This window comes from Macaca mulatta, chromosome 15 (assembly GCF_049350105.2).
Source record: "Macaca mulatta isolate MMU2019108-1 chromosome 15, T2T-MMU8v2.0, whole genome shotgun sequence".
NCBI lineage: Eukaryota > Metazoa > Chordata > Mammalia > Primates > Cercopithecidae > Macaca > Macaca mulatta.
The window spans coordinates 44051873-44074295 of NC_133420.1; the positions used below are offsets into that span (position 1 = coordinate 44051873).

At 54.9% G+C, this 22423-nt stretch overlaps 1 protein-coding gene across 8 annotated transcripts in view; it reads right to left on the reverse strand.

Annotated features, from left to right (window-relative positions):
* COL27A1 (collagen type XXVII alpha 1 chain) overlaps nt 1–22423 on the reverse strand; it is a 156942-nt gene that overhangs the window by 38045 nt on the left and 96474 nt on the right. For all 8 annotated transcript variants that reach the window (XM_077968246.1, XM_077968245.1, XM_015117009.3 and 5 more), the window contains 11 exons: nt 22308–22361; nt 22016–22069; nt 16108–16161; nt 10366–10419; nt 9804–9848; nt 9662–9706; nt 9302–9355; nt 8155–8208; nt 7193–7246; nt 5598–5651; nt 4122–4175 (listed from right to left, as the gene is read on the reverse strand). In XM_077968246.1, coding sequence (XP_077824372.1) covers nt 4122–4175; nt 5598–5651; nt 7193–7246; nt 8155–8208; nt 9302–9355; nt 9662–9706; nt 9804–9848; nt 10366–10419; nt 16108–16161; nt 22016–22069; nt 22308–22361 — 576 coding nt within the window. The remainder of the gene's footprint in view (nt 1–4121; nt 4176–5597; nt 5652–7192; nt 7247–8154; nt 8209–9301; nt 9356–9661; nt 9707–9803; nt 9849–10365; nt 10420–16107; nt 16162–22015; nt 22070–22307; nt 22362–22423) is intronic.

A 22423-nucleotide genomic window follows, 5' to 3' on the forward strand; every position in this document is an offset into this window, starting at 1 on the left:
ATAAAGGGTAGGTAACAGTTTGGATGGTATGCACCTGACTCAGGGCAGTGAAGCAACTGACCCAAGGCAATGCATTGGTTCCAGTAAACTAAGCTCTAAAGGCACAATCCCACTGGACTGCAGGTCTCCATCTTTGTTTGTTATAGTTACTGCTTTGCTCTATGGTGAACGTGCCCTCCCGCTGCTCTGGGCTCTGCATGGCGATCATTCTTATGGGCTGCAGAATACTTTCTCTGGGGAATGGGATGGAGCTAACATTTATATGGCACTAACCATGTCAGGACCACAGTCTGAGTCCTTCAACATTTATTAACTGACTTAATCCCCACAAAAGCTTTCCAAGGCTGGTCTGCTTTTAGTCCCATTTTACAGATGAGGAAACTGAGGTAGAGCTAAATCAAGTCATCTGGCCCAGAGGCCCACAACTGGCTAGCGGTGGAGCTGGACTTTGAAGCAGGATCCTGAGCATGCCCTCTTTACAGCGACAGGGCTGTAACCAAGGTCATCTTGGGGCTTCGGGCCTTTGGGGCACCCGGGGTTATTTCCTTGGAAAGGCAACACTTGGCATGGGTTTTTTTTTTTTTTTTTTAGATGGATCTCATTCTGTCACCCAGGCTGGAATGCAGTGGCCTCCACCTCCCAGGTTCAAGCGATTCTCCTGCCCCCGCCTCCTGACTAGCTGGGACTACAGGCACACGCCACCACGCCTGGCTAATTTTTGTATTTTTAGTAGAGACAGGGTTTCACCATGTTGGCTAGGCTGGTCTCAAACTCCTGACCTCAGCTGATCCACCCACTTCCGCCTTCCAAAGTGCTGGGATTACAGGTGTGAGCCACTGCACCAGGCCGGCATGGGTTTTTTATGGTTTTGAAGCAATCAGTGTCACTCTAAGCTTGCCTTATCTCATCACGGTAATCTTTGTGTACTCCGAGAGAGATTGGGGGCAGGTGCGGTTCCAGGATGGGGCATGCAGGATTCTAGGATGGGGCATGGGCCGTCACCCTCATCAACCTTGAGCAGAGGAGGTGTGGAATGCAGCATGGGCATGGCTGCCGAGAGGCGGCGTCCATCAGAAGGTGGTCTCCATCAGGGCTGGCTTAGCTGTGACTTGTTCAGGGAGACCCATGGGAGAGGACATGAAGTCACAGGTACGAGGAGGGATGGGCGAGAAGAGCAGGCTTGGAAAAGCATAGTGAGTCTTTACCAGTTCTGTCCCCCAGTGCCAAGCTTTACGAGGGACACTGATAAACTGGTGTGCATCCAGAGGAGAGACAGCACAGGAAGCAGAGGAAATGAAGCTGGAGCCTGGGGTTGGGCCCTGCCCAGAAGAGAGGCTCAAGAGCGAGACTCATGATTGCTCATTGCTGCAAGCTGGGCCTGCTGGGGCCCGGGCTCCGGGGCAGGAGGCGGGTGTGAGGGAGTTGCTGGGGCAGTTTCTAGCTCAGTTGGGCAGATTTTGCAATGGTGCGGTTCAGAGATGGCACAGATAAAGGCAGGAGACTCCGAGCTGAGGCGTGGGCCAGTGCAGAGCAGATCTGGGCACAGAGTTGTACCTAGATCCCTTCCCGCTGAGAGCCTCAGCTTCTAAGCACAGGCTGGCATGAAGATAGGGGGCTGGCCCGGATAACTCTCCTGCAGACTCCCCTGGCTCTGGGATTCCATTTCTGGCTTGTCGTCCTGGCCACCTGTTCTCCTAACTCTCAGAGGCAGACAGCCTGTTCCAGGAGGCTGGTTGGGTTTTCAGCAAAGGGCCTCACCTGGGCTCTGCCTAAGACCACCCTCCAGGGGTTAACTGGACCCCTGGAGTGGACGTCCTTGTGAATTGCATGCAGAACAGGCTCTGGGGGTTCCTGTAGATGCCCCAAATCCTCAGACATCTGTCAGTGCTCAGAAGAGCCTTGCAAGTCGCCTTCCTTAACCCTCTCCAGTTACAGATGGGAAAACTGAGGTGCAGAGAGGTGGAGACTCCCTGATACCACCGGGTAAGTCAGTGCTGTGTGAACCTGGGGTTCTGGCTCCTTCTAATTCCAAGATTTTCTGCTCAGGGGACGATGCCTCCCTCATCTCTGGGGTTATGCTGCCTAAGTTCAAATCTTGCTACTGCTACTGAATAGTGGTATGACCCTGGGCAAGTTTCCTCGTTTGTAATATCAGAATCAAAGGATTACTGCAAGGATTGAAAGAGATAAACCACGTAAATAGCTTAGCAGCGTGTCTGGCACGTGAATGCTGGATCAAAGCTAATTATTATTGGTCACCACTACCATCACCACCGTCAGCTGGACATCGGCAAAGAGCTAACGGGTGTAAAAGCACTCCATAAACTATAAAGTGCTGTGCATATTCAACACGCAGTTTTCACCACGAGGGGTGATTCCTGGACAAACACCTTAAGAAAATGGGTCTCTCCTGGGATTCATGTAAAGATCGGGGAAGACGCCGTGCATTTGAGCACAAGGACTCAGGTAGAATTGGCTTTGAAGGAAGGGAAAGAGGACGAAGCCAGGGCCAAAAAGCCATGCAAGGTGGAGGCAGAAGACTGCACGAGGCACCGAGGTTGGAAGACCCCCTCCCGCCCACCTCGGTGGACATTCCAAGAAGAAAGGTGGCCGCCCAGAGTGGAGTGAGGAGGCTGCTGCTTCGTGCCTCGGTTTCCTCATCCGTCCAGTGGGGATGGTACTGTATCAAGCTTGGGAGAGTTGCTGGGAAGATTAATTATCAAATGGGTTAATTCACATAACGCCCTTCGGGTCAGTGGCACTGGGCACGTGGCAAGCGCCCAAAGCATTTTAGCCATGACCTTCATCAGCATCACCACGCAGTGTAGCAGGCGCTGGCAAAGGGTGTGGGGGGGCTGTCAAATGCTCCGGGTCTTAGGACTCAGCTGTACCCTAGGATGCAGCAGGGCTGGGGGTGAGGAGGCAGGTGGATGACAGACAGAGGGCGCTCTCGCTCTTGCAAGAAAACGTGAGGAGTCAGCAGGGGCTGGTCACCAAGGCACCCTGGGAGACCGTGGTGAGGGCGTATGAGGGTGGGCGGAGGCCTGTGGATGGGGAAACTGAGGTTCAGAGAAGGGGTCTGCTTCTCCAAGGTCACCTGGAGAGTAGGTGGGTGACAGGGGATACCCCAACATGGCCCTCAGGACCCTGGGCTGGAGAGCTGACTTGTGAAGGGTGACCGGCCAGCCTCGGGAAAAGCCCATGTGTGGGGTCAGAGCGGGACCCGAGACGGAGGCCAGGGACTGGCCTGGCTGGAGATGGGTCTGGAGAGTCAGAGGGCAGTGCCCACCTGCCCACCCGCAGTTCAGGTGAGCCAAGGTGCCTCTTCAGAGTCCTGACACTTGTGGCTGACAGGAGGCTCTCAGGGAGACGCAGGGTCGAGGTAAGCAGCAGGGGCTTTGGCACCTGTGAGCTGTGGGTTTGAATTTTGGATCCTCACTCACAGCCATAGGTCCTGAATATATCTCTGCCTTCCTCTGAGCCTCAGCCTTTTCGCCTTTAGAATGGGTGCATGGTACAACAGAGCGAGCAGATTTGGGTCAAACAGGCCCAGATTTGGGTCCTGGATGTGCCAGTTGCTAGTGGTGTGTCCTTGGGCAAGTTGCTTCACCGCTCTGAGTCTCAGTTTCCTCATCTAAAGACAGAACTCCCATTGCCCTATGGATCCAGCTGGTACAGGGCTTGGTGTTGTACCTGGTATGCGTGTGACTAATCCTCCCTAAATTGTGACTCATAAGTCATTGGTGGTAATTACTATTTTCCTGACCTTCTAGGTTATTTGGAAGATCACAGACACCAAAGACCCTGGCTCTGGGCCTGGCGTAGTGCCGGTGCTCAGGAATCACCCTTAGCCAAGAGAAGCTGATATTTTAAGAAGGGTAGCAGGAAAGACTGCAAGGTGGTGATGGTCCTGGTCCCACCTGAGCAGGTAGTGCAGAGGGCAGGGTGGGAGGTGGCCGCTGGACACTGCTGACCCTTCCCCACCCTGCTGTCAATGGGAGCTGGAGGTCTCATCGCAGATCTCCACGGGAACACAGTGCTTCTGGGAGGAGACTTAGGTCTTGGATGGGAAAGCAATGCCCTGCCAGGGTCCCCAGGCCCTGCCCTAAAAGGGCACTTACCTTCAGCCCATCAGGTCCCATGGGGCCACTGTCACCCTCGAGGCCTGGCTCTCCCTGGAAAGGGTGAGGAGAAAGGGGAGGAGATGTTACTGGGGAGGAGACCCCGGTGTGCTTTTCCTTTCTTCCCCCTCCCTGGGGCAGTGCCCTGACCCACGGATCTCCAGGCAGTGGGACCCTGGGGGCCCTGGCACACAGGGGCTGAGTTAGCAAATGAACAGGAAGGTTGAGGTGACCACCCTCGGCTCTCCAGAAAGGGGAAACAGACCCCCAAGCTACCGACAGCTCCCTCTGCAGGGTGGTGTGGGGTGGGGGCTACATGAGGTCACGAATTTAGAAGGTGCCTGTCATGGATTTGTCCTGGACCTCATCTCTAGGCTGGTTGGCGGGGCTGCGGAGTGGCCTCGTAGTTAAAGACAGGCTTTGACATCAGCCAGACATCAATGCTACTTCTCGGTTTCCCATTCACTAGCTGTTTGACCACAAGCAAACTACTTAGCTCTCATGGGCGTCTGTTTTTTCATCTGAAAAGTGCGGCTGACACCACCTTCTTCAAGGGTTGCCGTAAGGCGCGGTGTGAGCGCCCCACACCTGGCAGCCCTGTGAGATACTATTACTGGAGCTGAAGCAAGCCTTCCTGGAGCTCCTTGGTGGAATCCCACTTCTCAGATGAGGAAAGGGAGGCCTGTCTTTCAACTCTTCTTCCCAGCAAGCTCGGGAATGACAACAAGAACACTGAGTCCCTGGCTGACCCTCAACCAGGCTGGCCCTTCCAGCTCCAGAGACGCCCCTGGACAACAGTTCTTGAAATGGCCATCAAATTAAGTTTGGGTGTCTCTCTGCTTTTAGAATTCATCACTGTTCAGAGTCTGAGCTGGAAAAGGCCTCAGGAGTTGTCAGATGCAGGATGGCAACCATGTACCAGCTGGGTGGTCTGTGATCCTCTTGTACCCATGGCAGGTATCACTTATCAACCCGCTGGAATGCAAGCTCCAGAGACAGGTCTCCGTTACTCACTGCTGTACTCCTTGTGCCTCGAGAAAAGTGCCTGATACACAGTGGGTATAGGATGCATGCTCATCATTCTCTTTCCTACCGAGCCTCGAAAACCTCAGGATCCTTCTTTCTTTTTTTTCTTTTTCTTTTTTTTTTTTTTTTGAGATGGAGTCTTCCTCTGTCACCCAGGCACTATCTTGGCTCACCACAAGCTCTAACTCCCAGGTTCAAGCGATTCTCCTGCCTCAGCCTCCCGAGCTGGGACTATAGGCCACAAAATGCATTTTGACTATAAAATGCCTTTCTCTACACTGTGGAAATGCTGGCCTACCAAGACAGACTGGGCGAGGCTATAGAGGTTCATGGTCTATTTCTGTAACTGAGGAAACTGAGGCTTAGGGAGATTGAGAAAAGCCCGTCTCTTCCCCTGCTGTGCCCACACACCCTGGGGGCTTTCAGGAAGAATAAATCGCTTCAACTTACCCGTTGCCCAATGAGGCCCTGCTCCCCAGGGGTGCCCAGGGGTCCAAGGTCACCCTAGGAGAAGCCGAACAAAAGTCCATGGGGGTGGGTAGGGCCAGCCCCAGCCCTCGCCACCCCTTCCTGTTTCCACCTGCTCTGACTTGGGGTGTGGGAGGAGGAGATGGGGAAGGTCCTTCTTCCCAGGGACCACAGAGAAATCGTAAAGCACCAACCAGAGCTCCTGTTTCAAGTAACCTTGTCCACGGGCTTCTTCTCCCATGCCAGGACAGGAGGATCATTACCACCACCACCACCACCATCATCCTATTAATAACTAACTGTACTGTTCTAAGGACTTTTTTTTGAAACAAGGGTCTCGTTCTGTCACCCAGGCTGGAGTGCAGTGAGGTAATAATCACAGCTCACTGCAGCCTTGATCTCCCAGGCTCAAGTGATCCTCCCACCTTAGCCTCTCTCAAGTAGCTGGGACCACAAGCATGCGCCACAAGCATGCCCGGCAGATTTTTAAATTTTTTGTTGAGATGGGGTCTCGCTACATTGCCCAGGCTGAGGAGGTCAGTTTTTATATTAACATATTTGACTTTCAAGACAATCCTGCAAGGAAAAGTATTCTTTTAGAGGTGAAGCATCAGAGGCATTGGGGGAGTTCAGTAAGGAGCCCAAGCTCTCACAAGACTAGTCAGTGACAGATTCAGGATCTGAAGCTGGGCAGTCTGGCTCCAGGAGGCTTGGATGCAGCAATGGCAACTATGTGATTTTACTCTTCCTTGAGACTTGCAGAGAAACCCAAACGAGGAGGAAGCCCTAAATGAGCAGGAATAAAAGTCACCTGCCCCCTGCATAAAGGCCCTAAAAGGGTCTTTCTTATTGGAGAATTTTCAAGCTATATTCCCTGCTGGTGTCTAGGGACACAGAAGGAGGGCAGAGCTCTGAGCCTCCAGCCCTGCTCCGGTGGAAACAATTCCACTTCTATCAGTTTTCTGTGTGGGGTGGTTTTCTTCACTGGAGTCTGAGCAAAGGATTTTGGGACTAAGCCAAGTCTGACAGCCCCAGGCCTGGTCCAACCCCCTCTCTGAATGACAGGGAGACTTAGGCACAGAAGCGGGTGACTGGACTCAAGTCTTACAGCCCCTCTGCGGGCTCCCCTGGGTCCTGCCTCAACAATGTCCATGGGCTAGCCAGCATCGCTCCTCAGCTCTGGGGCCTCCGAGGGGAACAGCGTCCTCTTCCAACAGCAGCAGAATGGGGAGGGGGTTCTCCCAGAGCCCAGGTATCAATAGGCACCTGTTTCTTAGCAGGTAATGAGAGGCACTGGCACTGAGATGCAGATGGTATCACACGAGGCCAGGAGGTACAGCCACCCCAGCATGGAGGCAGGGGCAGGTGCCTGAAAAAACATTGGCTGGCAGGGGACACTGGTGGGGGCTCCACACTCTACTCTGGCCCTGACCAGGCCCCACTCCCCAGCCAGGAGCACAGAGAACCCATTATCCCAGCCACAAGAAAGGCCCATTTCTCTTCCATGGAGAGGATGTGGCCACCAGCTGGGAGCTGGTTTCAACAAGTCATTTTTCTCTTCTTTCATCCCACCTCACCTTCATCCCAGCTTCCCCAGGAAGGCCCGGTTCTCCCGCTGCACCCGGCGGCCCCTGCAAGAAAATGCCATTGGTCCTTCCTAGAGCAAGAGCTGCCCCTTGGTTGTAAGCAAGGGGGTAACTGAGGCTCAGAGAGGGCAAGAGACACACCCAGGGTCACACAGCACAAGAGATGCAGAGGTGGGAGCAGCCTGTAGCTTCTTGGAGCCTGGAGCTGGAACTAGGGGGCTGGGGGTGGACCCAGGCTGGCTGAGCTTTGGGACTACCCAGAGGCTTCTAGAGCCTTCTCCCAACCCACGAGTGTGGTTTACCACACTAGGAGGCCCTTGGCAAGCAGAGGGAAGAAAATGATTCACATAAAGACGGGGGAGGAAACCATTGGATGCTGTGTTTAGGGCCAAGTGATTCTAACCCTTCTCTCTACAGCTGAGCCAGCATGAGGCGGGTGGGAAGCAGCCCTGAGTTATCACCATGGGCATGGCTGCAGCCCTTGCATAAACCCTGGGGCTTGGTTTTTCCCTCCGGATAAGGCAGGGGTGTCTGAGGCTCCTTCCAAGTTCCTTGCTACATGAACCTTGGGGGCTGGATCGACAGTCAAACCTCTGCTGGGGCAAAGTCCCAGGAAGGTCAAAGTTGGAAAGCATCCATGTTTCCAGTGATGCCCAAAGAGGCAATGCCAGCCCCCACAAGGGTTCTGGTACCTCTGCATCCCATACAATGCCCCTGGACTAGGAGCCCAGCTCCTCAACCTATGCCACCAGGATGGATCTACCTGGTGGTAGATCCTACCAGGATGGACGCCTCTCTGCCAGGGCGTCCACCCTTCTCTGAACTACATGGTACATGATCATCTCCCTGGGCCAAGACAGGGAATGGCAAAGAGGCTCCTGGGGAGGAGGGAAGGGAAGGGCTGATACATTCCCAGCAGCATCATGGGACGAATAAGGGTCTCTCACACTCACCTTAGGTCCCATCTCTCCTGGAGGCCCAACTGGCCCCTGGGGTCCCTGAGGGCCCTGGAAGACAGACAGACACACAGACAGTTGGGAGAAGCCAGCCTGGGCCCTCTTTGGGATCTGGAGAGGTGAGTGAGGGAGCTGACCCCCAGAACTGGGGACTCTGAAGCACACCCCTAGTCCGCCCCAGCCACACCGAGGGTCCTGGTGTCTGCAGCCCCCTCTTCACCACTGTATGTGTCATACTCCCTCCAACACAGCTGCACACTCTGCTATTCACCCACCTAAAGCCCAGGGGCCGTCCCTGATCAGAAACCTCCTAGCTCTCAGTCCTGCTCATCCGTCGACCCTGCCTGGAATGTTCTTCCACCTTGGATCCATGTCTGGAAACCCCCACCCCCCGCCAACCCACCGTTCAAAAGGGTGATTCCTTGGGCCTCAGGATGTGGGAAGGCAGCAGTGGCCTTGAGGATGCGAGCCTCCTGTCCTCCCCTGCCCTGTGCAGGAGTCATCCTCCTAGTGCCCTGGAGATTCTGTCCCCTCCCTGCCATCTCCTGTAGCACCACTCTCTAGCCTCCTCATGGGGCTCCCGGACTGTCCCCCTACACCTGTCCTTCCAGGGACATCTTCTGGAAAGCAAGTTGATCGGCCTTTCTGCCTCAAGCCCTTCCATGGCTCCCTGTTGCCCTTGGGACAAAAAGCATCCTCTCCCCGTGGCCTTGGGCGCCTGGCGCCTGCTGCCTCCTCCTGCCCTTTCCGAGGTCCCACTTTCCACTCCAGCCATGCTGGACTCTGTGGTTCCCAGTCAGCTTGTTGGTTTACTCTTATCTTCCCTCCCTCCCTCCGTCCTTCTGCCTTCCACTGTGCCAATCACTCCCTATACATTTTCACATTTCATCTTCACAACAGAATGGCAAGGCAGAGACAATCACCCCCATTTTCCTGGCAAGAAAACAGGCTGGAGGCCAAGTGAGCTGAGCCTCAATCCCAGAACTCCTGGCTTAGCGCTCGCCACCAACCCCAAGGCCTGGCCCACCGGTGGCTTAGAGGCCAGGCATGGTCCCTTTCCAACTCTTTCCCTTATCTGAGCACCTGGCCCACATCCCCAGGTGCCAGCGGCAAAGAGGCGGAAGAGGGAAGGAAAGGTTCTTACCGGTTCTCCTGGGAGGCCCTTGGTGCCTGGGGGGCCTGAGGGACCCGGGATGCCCTGCAGAGACAAGGCAAAGGTGACCTTAGGCCCTCCATGGCCTTCCCTGCCCTGCCTTGACTTCAAGCAAGCCATCCTAGTGCATTTGGGTCCTGTCCTCCCCCACCGGGTGACAGATGGGAAGGCTGAGACCCAGAGAAGAGGGGATGTGGTGGAGGGGCTTCAGTGCAGGGCGGGTGGGCAACCAGAACCTTCAGGGTTTCCACAGAAGGATAGGAACTTGGTAAAAGTGGTTATTATCCGCACCCCTGCCCCTACCCCACCAAAAGCCCCATGTAGAGAATTTCAAGAACTGGTGCTACTTACGGGAAAGCCTCGCGAGCCCAAGTGGCCTTGCTCACCAGCCACACCCTGGAAGCACATGTGGGGGTCATTACAGGCTCAGATCACAAAGCAGGGAGCAGGGAGGGGGCCTGCGGCTGGCCTGCTTGGCCTTGGCCTGACATACCTGCTGTCCAGGCCGGCCCGGTCTGCCCTGGGGTCCTGGAGGGCCCTGTAGGAAGCAGAGCACGTGAAGGTGGGAGAGGGTGCTTGGGAGGACCGTTCCCCAAAAAGGGAGCCCTCCACATGGGAGATAAAAGGAACCCATTTGAGGCCACGGAGTCTGGCCCCCTCTCTACGGCGCAGATGGGAAAACTAAGGCCTGACAAGGAGAGTGGCTCGCCACCGTCACCAGCTGCTCCAGGTGGAGAACCAAGGACCCCTTCCTAGGGATGGGGCTGCCAGAAGCAGTCTCGACTGTCAGGGGCCTGGTGGGGTTTGGGGTCTGGGGAAGGGGTCCGAGGACATGTATGATCTCCCTCCTCCTTTTCTTGCTTTCTCTTCATTGGGCTTGCAGTGGGGGGTCAGGAGGAGTGGAAGGGCTGACCTCTCAGAAAGAGCCCTGCAGCCTCCATGGGGCTCCCTTCATTGTCCCTAAGGGGCGTTGTTCTGAGGAGGTGTGAGCCTTGTTCGTGATTCCTGCCCCAGTGTTGGAGGAGTGAGGAAGGGCAGGCCCTGGGGGTCGGTACCTTCAGGCCCCTGGACCCTTGCTCCCCAGCTGGTCCGTCCGGTCCTCGGGGGCCCTGGAATAGGAAAAAGGGACTAGCACACCGGACAGCAGGGGTCTCCCTCGGGCCGAGAACCAGGAGGGCGGGGCTGCTCTGAGCCTGGGGCCATCCCCTGCACAAGCCCTGGCCCCCTCCTCCTCCCACTTCCCACATACTCCCCACTGAGGTGGTCACCCTCGTGCGGCACCTTCGAAACAGCTCTGCAGAGGCCGCAGCATGAGTAGACTCAGCTAGAGGCTGACGTTTCCAAAAGGGGGCTGGGGCACTAATAGCCCTGTTCAGAGAGACCTTGGGGGTCACCCAGCCCATCCATTTCACAGACATGGAGACTGAGGGCCGCAATTGAGTTACACGTGGCCACGTCCACACAGCCACCTCTTCAGACTCTGCTGCCACGTGCCCTTCCCAGAGCACACACGGGGCAGAAACAGGTATGTGAGTCACAGCCCTTGGGGGAAACTGACAGAGCAGGACTTGGGAAGAACCTGCATGTCCTTCCCAGATGCGTGGAGCAGCCCTGTCTCTGGCAACGAATGCAGCCCCGTTCACAGAGGAAGACCTGCCATGAGGCAGGGGCAGGCACAGGGCAAGACTGTGCACGAAGGGGTGGGAGTCAGGCTGCGGCTCCCCGGAGCCCTGGGCTCAGGCCTGAACTCTGACACAGGAGTCTTGGTCCCTGATTGCTGGGAGACCCCAGGGGCAGGTGGAGTCCACCCCCTACCCCACTGCACGGATGGGAATACTGAGGCCCAGCCAAGGGAAGTGACTTAGTTAAGGTCCCTAACACATTAGCTGCTCTCATCCCCCATGTGGGCTCCACCCACTGCCCCATGTGTGTCCCTCCAGGGGCGCTCCCACAGAGACGCAGATGGGCTGGGGTCTCCTGGAAAAGACCCGTGGAAAACAAAGCGGGCTGTGTTCTCTAGAGGGTCTCAAGCGGTCTGTGTTGGGAGGACAGGAGTGTCCTGTGGAGGAGGCCGGCCCATCCTGGCCCAGGAGCCCAGGGGACCAGACCGCAATACTCCCCCAGATAAAAGGAACTAGAGAAGTGTCTAGGTGGGGGAGGATGGGGAATGAGAAAACTAAATGAAGAAAAATCATTTCAAAATAGAACAAGGAAGGCCAGATACAGTGGCTCACGCCTGTAATCCTAGCACTTTGGGAGGCCGAGGCGGGCGGATCATGAGGTCAGGAGTTCGAGACCAGCCTGACCAACATGGTGAAACCCCATCTCTACTAAAAATACAAAAATTAGCTGGGTGTGGTGGTGTGTGCCTGTAGTCCCAGCTACTTGGGAGGCTGAGGTAGGAGAATCGCTTGAACCCAGGAGGCGGAGGTTGCAGAGAGCCGAGATCGTGCCACTGCATTCCAGCCTGGGCAACAGAGTGAGACTCCATCTCAAAAAAAAAAAAAAAAAAAATTCAATGAATAATTGGACCAACAAAGTGAAAATTCCTCTTCTCAGCTGCCTGGAGCTCCCTATGCTTCAATCCCACACTGCAGCCTTAAAGAGCACCCCACCGATCAAATAATCCGGGAACAGGGAGCTACTGGGCAAGGCCAGGGCTCAGCTAGGAGATGCTGTTCTCAGCATCCCCAAGCCCAGAGCCTGGGGCCCATTGTGGGGTCCAGCCCTAAGCATTGGGCTGCTCAGAAAATGTGTCTGGGGACAAGTGACTGCTCCTCCCTGAGACTCAGTTTCTTTTTTCTGAAATGGGCACAAGAAATCTCTCCCTCAAGACAGGAGGCGATGCCCACAGGCAGCTCAGTGCCTGGCATGCAGAAAGTGCTTAAGAATGGCTAGTTCCATCCCTGCCAGGCTCTGCAAGAGGAGGCGGCAGGCTCCCCAGAGGCAGGGACATAGGAGTGGCTTGGGGAATCTGGGCACAGTCCCTTCCTCAGGCAGTTCATGCTATGCTGTGCAAAACCAGTTGAGAGTTTTCACAGATTCAAGCTGAGGTTTGATGAACTCCTAAACAAGCCATCTCTAGTGGCCATTACTGGGCTCAGGTGCTAGCCCTAGCCTGTTGCTAGTTTGCTGTGTGACCCAGAAAAGGCCCACCTCCTCTCCAGGCCTCAGTCTCAGGCTCACATGGACACTGTCACACCATGTTATTAGACTTAACACCCGTGATCCATGGGCACAGGCCTGGCGGAGCTGGAGCCACATGGGGTGGGGCCGTGTCAGGTCATGGGAGCCGGGACAGGGGCTGAGCTGATGGCAGATAACTGAGCCCTCCTGAGGGATGATTTCTGACTCTGGGCTCTGTCTCTCACTAAGACATACACCTCCCTGGAAAGGGATAGCTCTGGGAGGGGAGTGGAGGCTCAGAGGTGTTGAGGGCTTGGTCTGAATCCCATAGCACCCTATTTATCCCAGGAATCAAAGGCTTTCAGGGAGAAAAGTTAAGTCATTAAAAAATAAGAGAGCAGAGCAGCCCCCGCAGGAGCAGCGAAAGCTGTTATCCTCCTTTTACAAGGAAAGAAACAGGCTCAGGATGGTGGTGAACTGGCCTATGGTCACACAGCTAGGAAATGAGGGGCCAGAATTTGAGACCAAGTCAGGAGGACATCCATTTTTTTCACCACTACCTGTCACTGTTTTTCAGAAAGGGAATGAGCTCCCTGTCACCGGGAGTATACAAGTCAGGGCCCAGAGGAGCCTGCCAGGAAGGCTGCACACTGGGGCGTGGTGTTGGAGAAGACAGTGTCTAAAATCCCTCTTATCTGAGAGAACTCACTATCCCAGCAGAGCACCAGGGAGCCCGGGAGAAGCTGGCCTGGCTTAAGAAAGAGGAGGAAGCAGTAGTGGGGCCACCAGTCGCCCTGTCTCCCCAACTCCACAGGGCAGAGAGAGGGACGAGAGCAGCCATACACTAACCCTTGCTCTAGGCCACTCAACAGTTCATCCTGCAAATCCCCCAGTCCTGCCGCCTACTTCCCTAAATGAACCCGGGCAGGCCCACTCCCACCCTGCCTGCTGGAGAGAAGCCTGGGTTTCTATCAGAGCCATGTGTCTGCTCTCCTGTATCTGCTCCTGAGGAAGATGTCCGTAGGCAGGTTGGGGGCTGCCCTCCAGCCAGGCCTGGGGTCAGGCTTGGTGGGGAGGAGCTCCTGCCTGGGGCAGAAAATCTGGCCAACCACAGCTCTTGTGAAAAAGGGGCCAATGAACAAGCGGGAAGAAGCGCGCGCCATCACGTGCTGCTGCCCTGCAGCCGGTTCAAGGTGCTCAGGAAGTGACTGAATCTCCGAAGCCAGCCCACCAGCTTCGTTCTGTTCCTCACCCATTTTACGGAGGGAGAAGCGAAGGCTCAGGGAGGGGAAATCAATGGCCCAAGGTCCAAGATCCAAGAGGAAGAGCCTGGATTCAGGCAAGGTCAGCTAAGCTCTAACACCCACAGGCAGGAAAAGGGTTGGCCCGAGGCACTGCAATCTTGGGGTCCTGATGACCCCCTCAGAAGGAGGAATTAAAGTCTCTCACCTGAGCAGGTGGGAGAAATGCTCTGAGAGGTTAAGAAACCGGCCTGGGGTTCCACAGCTGGGAACCGGGGGTGCTGAGACTTGCCGTAGGCCCATCTGACCCCAGAGTCCTCATTCTTTTCACTGGGGCTGGTGGGCCCAGGTTCTAGTCAGCATCCTCACCAACAACAGAGGACGAGAGCCTCCCTTGCCTCTGGCCATGAACCCTCAGTGCTCATTCTTCCTCAGGTGGGCGGTGGGGGGGGCGGCACAGGAAAGCAGGCAAGGCCTTGCAGACCTCCAGGCCCATTCCCCTTGGCACATATGGGGAAACTGAGGCACAGAGAGCCACAAGGCCTTGCTAAGGGCACAGGGCAAACCAGGAGCTGATCAGGACTTGCCCAGAGTCAAGCTCTTTCACAGGCACGGTAGGTGCCTCTGTAGGTTCCCCACCCTCAGTCACCCCATCTAGGAGGTGGCGAAGGGCAGCCTGGAGGTGGCGAAGGGCAGCCTGTTCGGCAGGAGACCCAGGGGGCTGATCTCACAGGTTGTGCATTCCTGACAAACCCAGTGGGGAGAGGGACTCATGTTCCTGATGCTCCCCTCCCGGCTGGGGAGACTTTGACATGGTTGGAAGTCTGGATTTCGGAGCCCAGTGAGTTGAGGGGATCTCAGCCTCGCACCTGAGGCAAGGCAGGGGGCTTGGGCCCATGCAGCTCACCCTCTAGGGAATCCAGCTTCCTGGGGCAGGAGGGGAGGTACAGAGGATCTGGATGGAGCCCGGCTGCCCTTGGGCCAGGGCCTGTTTGAAGAGACCCAGAGGACATGGACACCGGAGGGACCCTGCCGGGCCAGAGGAATGCCTTTTAATCTTCCCTCTTCCAGGCCGGCTGCTCAGGCCATCTGGTTTGGGGGAAATTGTAAAACCACTTGAAATCCAGCCAAGAGGAGAATAATAATCACAGATCACCCATATGGAGCTTGGGTATCAGGCCTGGGCTGCCGGCACTACCTGCATCATCTCTCTTTCTCTTTACAGTAAGGCTGCATGGCCCCACGCCTGTATACCTATTGGTGGCAGACCATCCTGTCAACCCTCCCTGTGTGATTAAAAATAAGGCTGAATTCAGTATGCAAATGAGCCAGATTCCCTGGGTTCAAATCCCAGCTCTGCTACTTTTTAGCTGTGCAACTTGAGGTAAGTGACTCAACCTCTCTGTGCCTCTCTGGGAGTGGAGTGGAGGCTTGGAGGTGTTCAGAGCTTGGGCTGAATCACATAGCACCTAGTTTATCCCAGGAATCAAAGGCTTTCCGGGAGAAAGGTTAAGTAATCCAATAATAAAATCATAATAAATAAAATAAGAATACAATGGGAATGAGAATAGCACCTACATGACAGGGTAGTGTTGAGGATTAAACGAGTTAATGTGTGTGACAGACAGTGTCTGGCATAGAGTAAGTGCTGGCGATTACTCCGAGCGACGGTGCTCAGGACAGCCCTGTTTAAAACCCCCTGCAGCCTCCCACTGCCCTTGGAATATAGCTGTGGCTTTTGAGGCCCTGCCTCGCTTGGTGCCTGCTAAGTCCCGGCCCCATCCCTCTCCCTCGTCCCTCTGTTGACCCTGAGGATCCCTAAACATCCACCTCCTGTATCACCTTCGGGCTTTCCCCTGCCAGTTCCCTGCTGGGAAGCTGGCATCAGCTCAAGCACTGCCCTCTCCTAAAGTCCTTCCTTAGTACCCTGCCCAGGTAGGGTCCTCCTCTGGGCTTCCAGTACCAGGCTGGTACTTCCTCCGTCCATGTGCTGATGACCTGTATTTTATCACCTGCGTCTGCCAAGTGGTTTGATTCACTTGTTGACTGACTCACAAGGGCAGGCAGGAGTCATGTCTGTCCTGTGCACCACAATACCTGCAGAGCCTCCAAGTGTCCACCACAGTAGGCGGACACACAGTAGGCGCTAAATAAGTGCTGGTTGAATACATGAATGAACAAAGAGCTGGTACCAGAGAGCCCGACTGTGCCTGGTGGATAGCAAGACTCAGACATGAGTTGGAAAGAGGGGTGGGGTCCCGCCCGCAGAGCCAGGTCCAGGGTGAGCCTGGAACCTTGCCTCGTGCTGCAAAGGTCACAGATCCCAGAGCTGGGCTGGGGGCAGAGACCAGGCAGTCTCTGGCAGGTGGCCCTGTTCCAAGTGTGCCCTCTCCCACTGGCATCAGCCCCCAAGAGCTGGGCTTGACTTACCCGACGTCCCTTCGCTCCCCTCATGCCTGGTGGGCCTCGAGATCCTGGAGGACCCTGGGAAGAGGAGAAGGAGTTTGGAGAAGCCCCTTTTTAGGAAGTGAGAGCACATGGTGGGGCTGGGAGTGTGGGGCAAAGCTTGAAGGCCTGCAGCCCTCAGACAGGCATGTTCAGAAACTGCCAGGGCCCCAGCAGCCTCCACATGGCAGGACTGAGCACCTGGCTCATTGGGGAAAGCAGCAGGCGAGCTACAGCCTCAGACACAGCCAATGCCCTGGGCCATAGGGGGATGGGCCTCAACCTTTCCTAGGAGTCTGGGGAGTGGGGAGAAGGCTCCCTGCATAATATTTTCTTCTCCTTTTCCTCAAAACCAATAATGAGAAGATACGATGCCATTCATTCATTCATTTATGTATTTATTGAGAGAGGATCTCGCTCTGTGGCCTGGGCTGGAGTGCAGTGCACCCTTGAGCTCCGGGGCTCGAGTGATCCCCCCACCTCAGCCTCCTGAGGAGCTAAGACTGCAGGCATGCACCACCATGCCCAGCTAATTTTCTCATTTTCGTGGAGACAGGGTCTCACTATGTTGCCCAGCCTGATGTCAAACTCCTAGACTCAAGTGATCCTCCTGCCTCAGCCTCCCAAAGTGCTGGGATTACAGGTGTGAGCCACTGTGTCATCTACAATGACATGTATAACAAAAGGTCTCCTCAAATCCTCGTCTACCTTTCTCTCCCCCATCACAAAGGCGAATCTGGTGACCCAAGTTCTGTCCCTCGCCTCCACCCTGACACCCAACATTTTCCTGAATATTTTCCCCCAGGGAAAAGAGGAGGAGGAGGAAGAACTGAGAACACAGGCCCGGGGTGAGCTTGGGAGGCAGAGGGGGCAGAGTGGGAGAGGATCAAGAAGGAGAGAAGGAGGGGGAGAGGCAGAGGCAGAGAAGTGGGTGGGGTGGCATGAGAGGGGAGCAAGGCCCAGCCACAGGCACATGCGCAGCCATCTCAGTTTTGATGAACAGACAAGAGGAGCAAGAGAGGCAGGTTGAGAAGGCGAGGAACCAGGGCCAGTTTAGTTCTTGGAATTCTCAGCACCTGGCCTGGCACAGGTGCACGACAGGCACTCAGGAATCTGTTGAATGATCAAGGAGCACACGAACTGAAGAGGGCAGAGGGCGGGAAGGGAGGGAACGCAGGAGAAGATGGGAAGCAAGCCACGCCTCTGCCTAATGTCTCCCCCGCCCCCACCCCAATTCCAGGCCCAGCTTAAGAGACCTCAAGCGGCAACTTCATCCAGCGGCCAGCCAGGACCCTCTGCCAGCTCCAGGAGCCTCCCAGCTCCTGCAGCGATTCTCGGACTGGGTGTGCTTCTTTTGCAAGGCAGAGCCAGCCTCGTCCCTCCTCTGAATACCAGGGAGAGGCCCAGCCCCATTTGGGGCCTCAGAATGAACTCTTGATGTTCCCATTTCCCTCTCCCCATGGCTTCCAGGGGTGGGAACCCAGCCGCTATCACCCGGCAGACCCTCCAACAGCTGCTGCGGAGGGGCTGGGTCCCAGGCTGACCGTTCGTCAGCAGAGCAAGCAGGGTGTGGACCCAGGCTTGGCCCCATAAAAGGCAGATCTGACTCCTGGATGGTGGAGAACACAAAGACTGGGTGAGAATGGGCCATTTTATAGAGTGATCTCAGAGCTCAGAAGGCATGCAATGCACCACTGGGAAATTTTGGGAGCCAAGTCTCTACATCAAGGCATAGATTCCTGAAAAGAGCAGGCTGTAGCACTGGAGAACCTGGGCTCACATGCCAGTTCAGTCACTTACTAATTGTGCCATTTTAGGCATGTTACTTCAACTCACTGGGCCTCAGTTTTGTCATCTATAAATGGGGATAGAAGAGTCCGTACCTCCTAGATATTCTAGAAGATGAAGTGACAAAGTCCTCAGGAAAAGGTAGCTGCCTGCTCTTGCAAGGCAGGAGGAGGTCAGAATTGAATGCTAGACCCAACTCTGGTCACTGGGTGACCCTGGGCAGGTCCCAGAGCCTCAACCCCAGCCCCAATAATGGGGATAATAATCTTGATGGATCTCAATGTGCTATCAGACAACATGGAGGTGAAAGTGATTGATAAAGTGGGAAAATGCCAATCAGGTGCGAATAACATCACCAGAAACGTCACTTTTAATGGTAGTAGCCTTACTAATAATAGTGGCAACTATTATCTCTAACAAATAGTTATTACCACTCATTAAGCCATAGTTACGCAGGAGGGTTACGAGGCCCCACATCATGCAGTGCACCATTTCTCATGACAATTTCATACTGCAGGTGGCATCATGCTGACTTACAAATGGGGAAACTGAGGGTCTGAGAAGCTATGAATGTTGCCAACAATCCCGCAGCTGGCAAGTCGGGGAGCCAGAATTTCACCCCCAGGTATCTGATTCTGAAGGTGGTTTTCTGGGCCTCTGTGTTAGCCAGCTTCCCCAGTGTTACTGGGGGCAGCTTGCTGGCCAGGAGGAACCCCAAGAGACCCAAGAGACCAGCCCCATACCATAGTAGACGGGGGCCATGGCAACCTTGGGATCAGAAAGCAGCAGCAAGTGACCGTCTGATTTCACCAAGCCTGAGCCAACCCACTGAACAGGGGGAAGCACTGAGGAGATGGGGCGGGATGGGAGGCGAGTGGAGCCAGGGGGGCGACGGATTCAGAAGAGGCCTCCGCCGCCTTCTCTGCATCGGCCTGAATATCCCCACTCTTTCCCCATCTCCCACCGGCCTTCCATTTTGTCCCAGTGACTCCTTTCCCAGCTTTCCTCCTCCCACTAGACAGATGGGGAGACTGAGGCCAGGACGGCTGAGGTTCAGGGGTGCCGGGGGTAGAACTTGATGATGTACCCCCAGCAACCTTGCACTCATGCTTCGGCCCTACTCTGAGCACCCCCCATGCTGAGGGCTCCAATCACTCCATCTCTGACCACTGGGAGGGAGGCTGGGCCCTTGCATTCCAAGCTGGGTGCCTCGGCCAGCCGTGCCAGCCCCCCGACCAGAATGCTGGTCCTCTGACTCCCTGCTTCTACTCCAACAGTCCCACTTCCACATTGCCAGCTCCTCCAGTCCTGGGCCAGACATGACTTTTCCTTCTTCTCATGAGCAGGGCAAAAATATGTCACTGGGAGCCCAGAGTGCTGGCTTCTGCTTCCAACTGTGCTCCTCAAGAACGTTCCGACTTGTCCAAAGAACCATGAGGATGGACAGAGTCCCCCCGTGCTGGTGCCTTCTCCTCTGGATGACGGTCACCTATATCCAGGCCTCTCACCCTTGGACTAGTCCATCCCTCTCCCTCCTCAGCCCCTGGTGTGGCCTGGCACAGAGTAGGTGCTCGATAAAATCTGTTAATGATGGAGAAAATGTTTATACTTGACAGCCCCCTCTAGACAGTGAGAGTCTTAAGAGCTGGATCTCTTTCTTACCATTTTTGTACCTCCAGGGAGGAGCGTATGCTAGCACACAGTAGGTGCATGAAAAAGTGTAGGAGCTGAGTTGGCCTTGCTTCCCTAATCATAGTAGAGAACAGGTTTATGCGAGCTTCCCTTGGGTTCAAACCATGAAAGGCTTCCGGGTCCTTCCTCATCAGACCCCAGGGAACTCCTCAGTCTGGGCTTTGGAGACACCCAGGCAACCTGAGCTCATTGCTCCTCAACCCCGCCTCCGGATCTGTGCCTGGGCTGGTCCCTCTACCCCCACACCCTCCCCACCTCCCCGAAGCCTACCTCGGACTGGGTTCCCAGCCCTGAGCCCTGGCTTTGGCTGAAGCAAATGCCCTTTCCCAGTTTCCATCCTCCATTGGCAGAAACTGAGGGATCTGAAGCAGGTTCTACCTGCTCCAAATGAGAGCAACTCCACCTCTACCCTCTGCACATCACCCCTGGGGAGGAAAAGGGGCTCCTGAACTTGAGTGCTCCTGGCCGCACCCTTCCCCTAGCTCTCCCAGCCTCTCCCACCACTCTGCCTTGAGAGCCTTAGGAATATCCCTGCTTCCTCAGTCGTCACGAGAAGCCCAGGCCCCTGAGGACCCTCAGCTCTGTTTGTCCAGCATTTCTCATCTTCGTGCCTGCTTCTTCCATAACAGACATCACTTATCTATCTACCCTGCCCCCCATACCAGACTACACGCTCCAAAGGAAGGGCCCATTTTCTGCCTTTCCTGCTGCCACATCCCCAGCTCCTGGAACTGCCGAAACCCCATCTCTACTAAAAATACAAAAATTAGCTGGGTGTGGTGGCACACGCTTGTGATCCCAGCTACTAGGGGGGCTGAGGCATGAGAATCTCTTGAAACCGGGAGGTGGAGGTTGCAGTGAGTGGAGATTGAGCCCCTTCACCCAGCTCCTGAAACTCCTCACAAGCACTTATCGCTCAGCAACTGCAGAGTGAATGAGTGAATGGGCAAAAGCAATAATGCTGCTAATAACCAAAATGCTCCCAAGGAACAGACACCATTAGCCCCATGCTTCCATTTAACCCCACGATCACACTATCATGACCATGATTATTTTTTCTGTTTTTCAAATGAGCAAAATTCAGGCTCAGAGAAGTTAAATGATCTGCCCCAGGATTACAGTCAGAGAGTGGTGTAGCTGGGATTCTACCCAGGTCTGTCTGATTCTGAGGCTTGAACTCCTAACCCTTATTCTTTTTCCCTCTTCTCTTGTCTTCTTTCTCTTCTCTTCTCTTCTCTCTCTTCTCCTCCTTCCTTCCTTCCTTTCTCTTTCTTTCCCTTTCTGTCTTTCTTTCCTTCTTTCCTCCTTTCTTTTTCTTTTCTTTTCTTTTCCTTTCTTTCCTTTCTTCCTCCCCTCCCAGCCTCCCTCCCTCTTTTTTTCTCTTCCCTTCTTTTTTTTTTTTGAGACGGAGTCTCGCTATGTCGCCCAGGGTAGAGTGCAGTGGCCGGATCTCAGCTCACTGCAAGCTCCGCCTCCCGGGTTTTTACGCCATTCTCCTGCCTCAGCCTCCTGAGTAGCCGGGACTACAGGCGCCCACCACCTCGCCCGGCTAGTTTTTTGTATTTTTTAGTAGAGACGGGGTTTCACCGTGTTAGCCAGGATGGTCTCGAACTCCTGACCTCGTGATCCGCCCGTCTCGGCCTCCCAAAGTGCTGGGATTACAGGCTTGAGCCACCGCGCCCGGCCCTCTTCCCTTCTTTCTCTTTTCTTCCTTCCTTCCTTTTCTTTTCCTTTCTTTCCTTTCTTCCTCCCCTCCTGCCCTCCCTCCCTCTTTTTTTCCTCTTCCCTTCCTTCTTTCTTTCTTCCTTCCTTCCTTCTTTTCTTTTCCTTTCTTTCCTTTCTTCCTCCCCTCCTGCCCTCCCTCTCTCCTTCCTTTTCTTTTCTCTTCCCTTTCCCTTTCTCTTTCTCTCTTTCTTTCTTTTCTTTCTTTTTTCTTTCTTCCTTTCTTTCTTCCTCCCCTCCCTCTCTCTCTTTCTTTCTCCCCTCTTCCTTTCTTTCTTTCTTTCTTTCTTTCTTTCTTTCTTTCTTTCTTTCTTTCTTTCTTTCTTTCTTTCTTTCTCTCTCTCTCTCTCTCTCTGTCTCTCTCTCTTTCTTTCCTTTTTTGAGACAGGGTCTAGCTCTATCACACAGGCAGAGTGCAGAGGCACGATCTTGGCTCACTACAACTTCTGCCCCCTGGGTTCAAGCGATTCTTGTGCCTCAGCCTACTGAGTAGCTGGGATTACAGGCATGTGCCACCACACCCAGCGAATTTTTGTATTTTTAGTAGAGACAAGGTTTCGATCTTGAACTCCTGGCCTCAAGTGATCGGCCTCCCGAAGTACTGAGATGACAGGTGTTAGCCACCACACCCAGCCACCTAACCCTTATCTGACAGTGGTTTGAGCTTAGGGATCATGAGGGCTTTGCTTACCTGGGGTCCAGGTTCTCCAGGGGTCCCCATACCACCTGGCATTCCAGGATGACCCTGCCAAGAGAGAGAAGAAAAAGGAGGAATCAGCTATGGAAGGTGCCCCTTCCTCCTTCAGTCCCATCTCGGTCAACTCAGCCCCAGTATAAAGCCAGGAGGACAGCAGCTAGGCCTCCTGGACAAAGAGGGAGCTGGTCATTCTGAAGGTCCTGGGTAAGCGGTTGGTGGAGGACAGCAGAGCTGTCACTCAAGGCTGCAACAGGAGAGGGCAAGAGGATGCAGACTTACTCCTTACCATCGACCCCTTGGGTCCAGGCACGCCTGGGGGTCCCATCATGCCACGATCACCCTGTGATGGAGACAGCAATGCAGGCAGGTCACGGCTATGGCTGTGGGGTGGCTCTGTGGGAG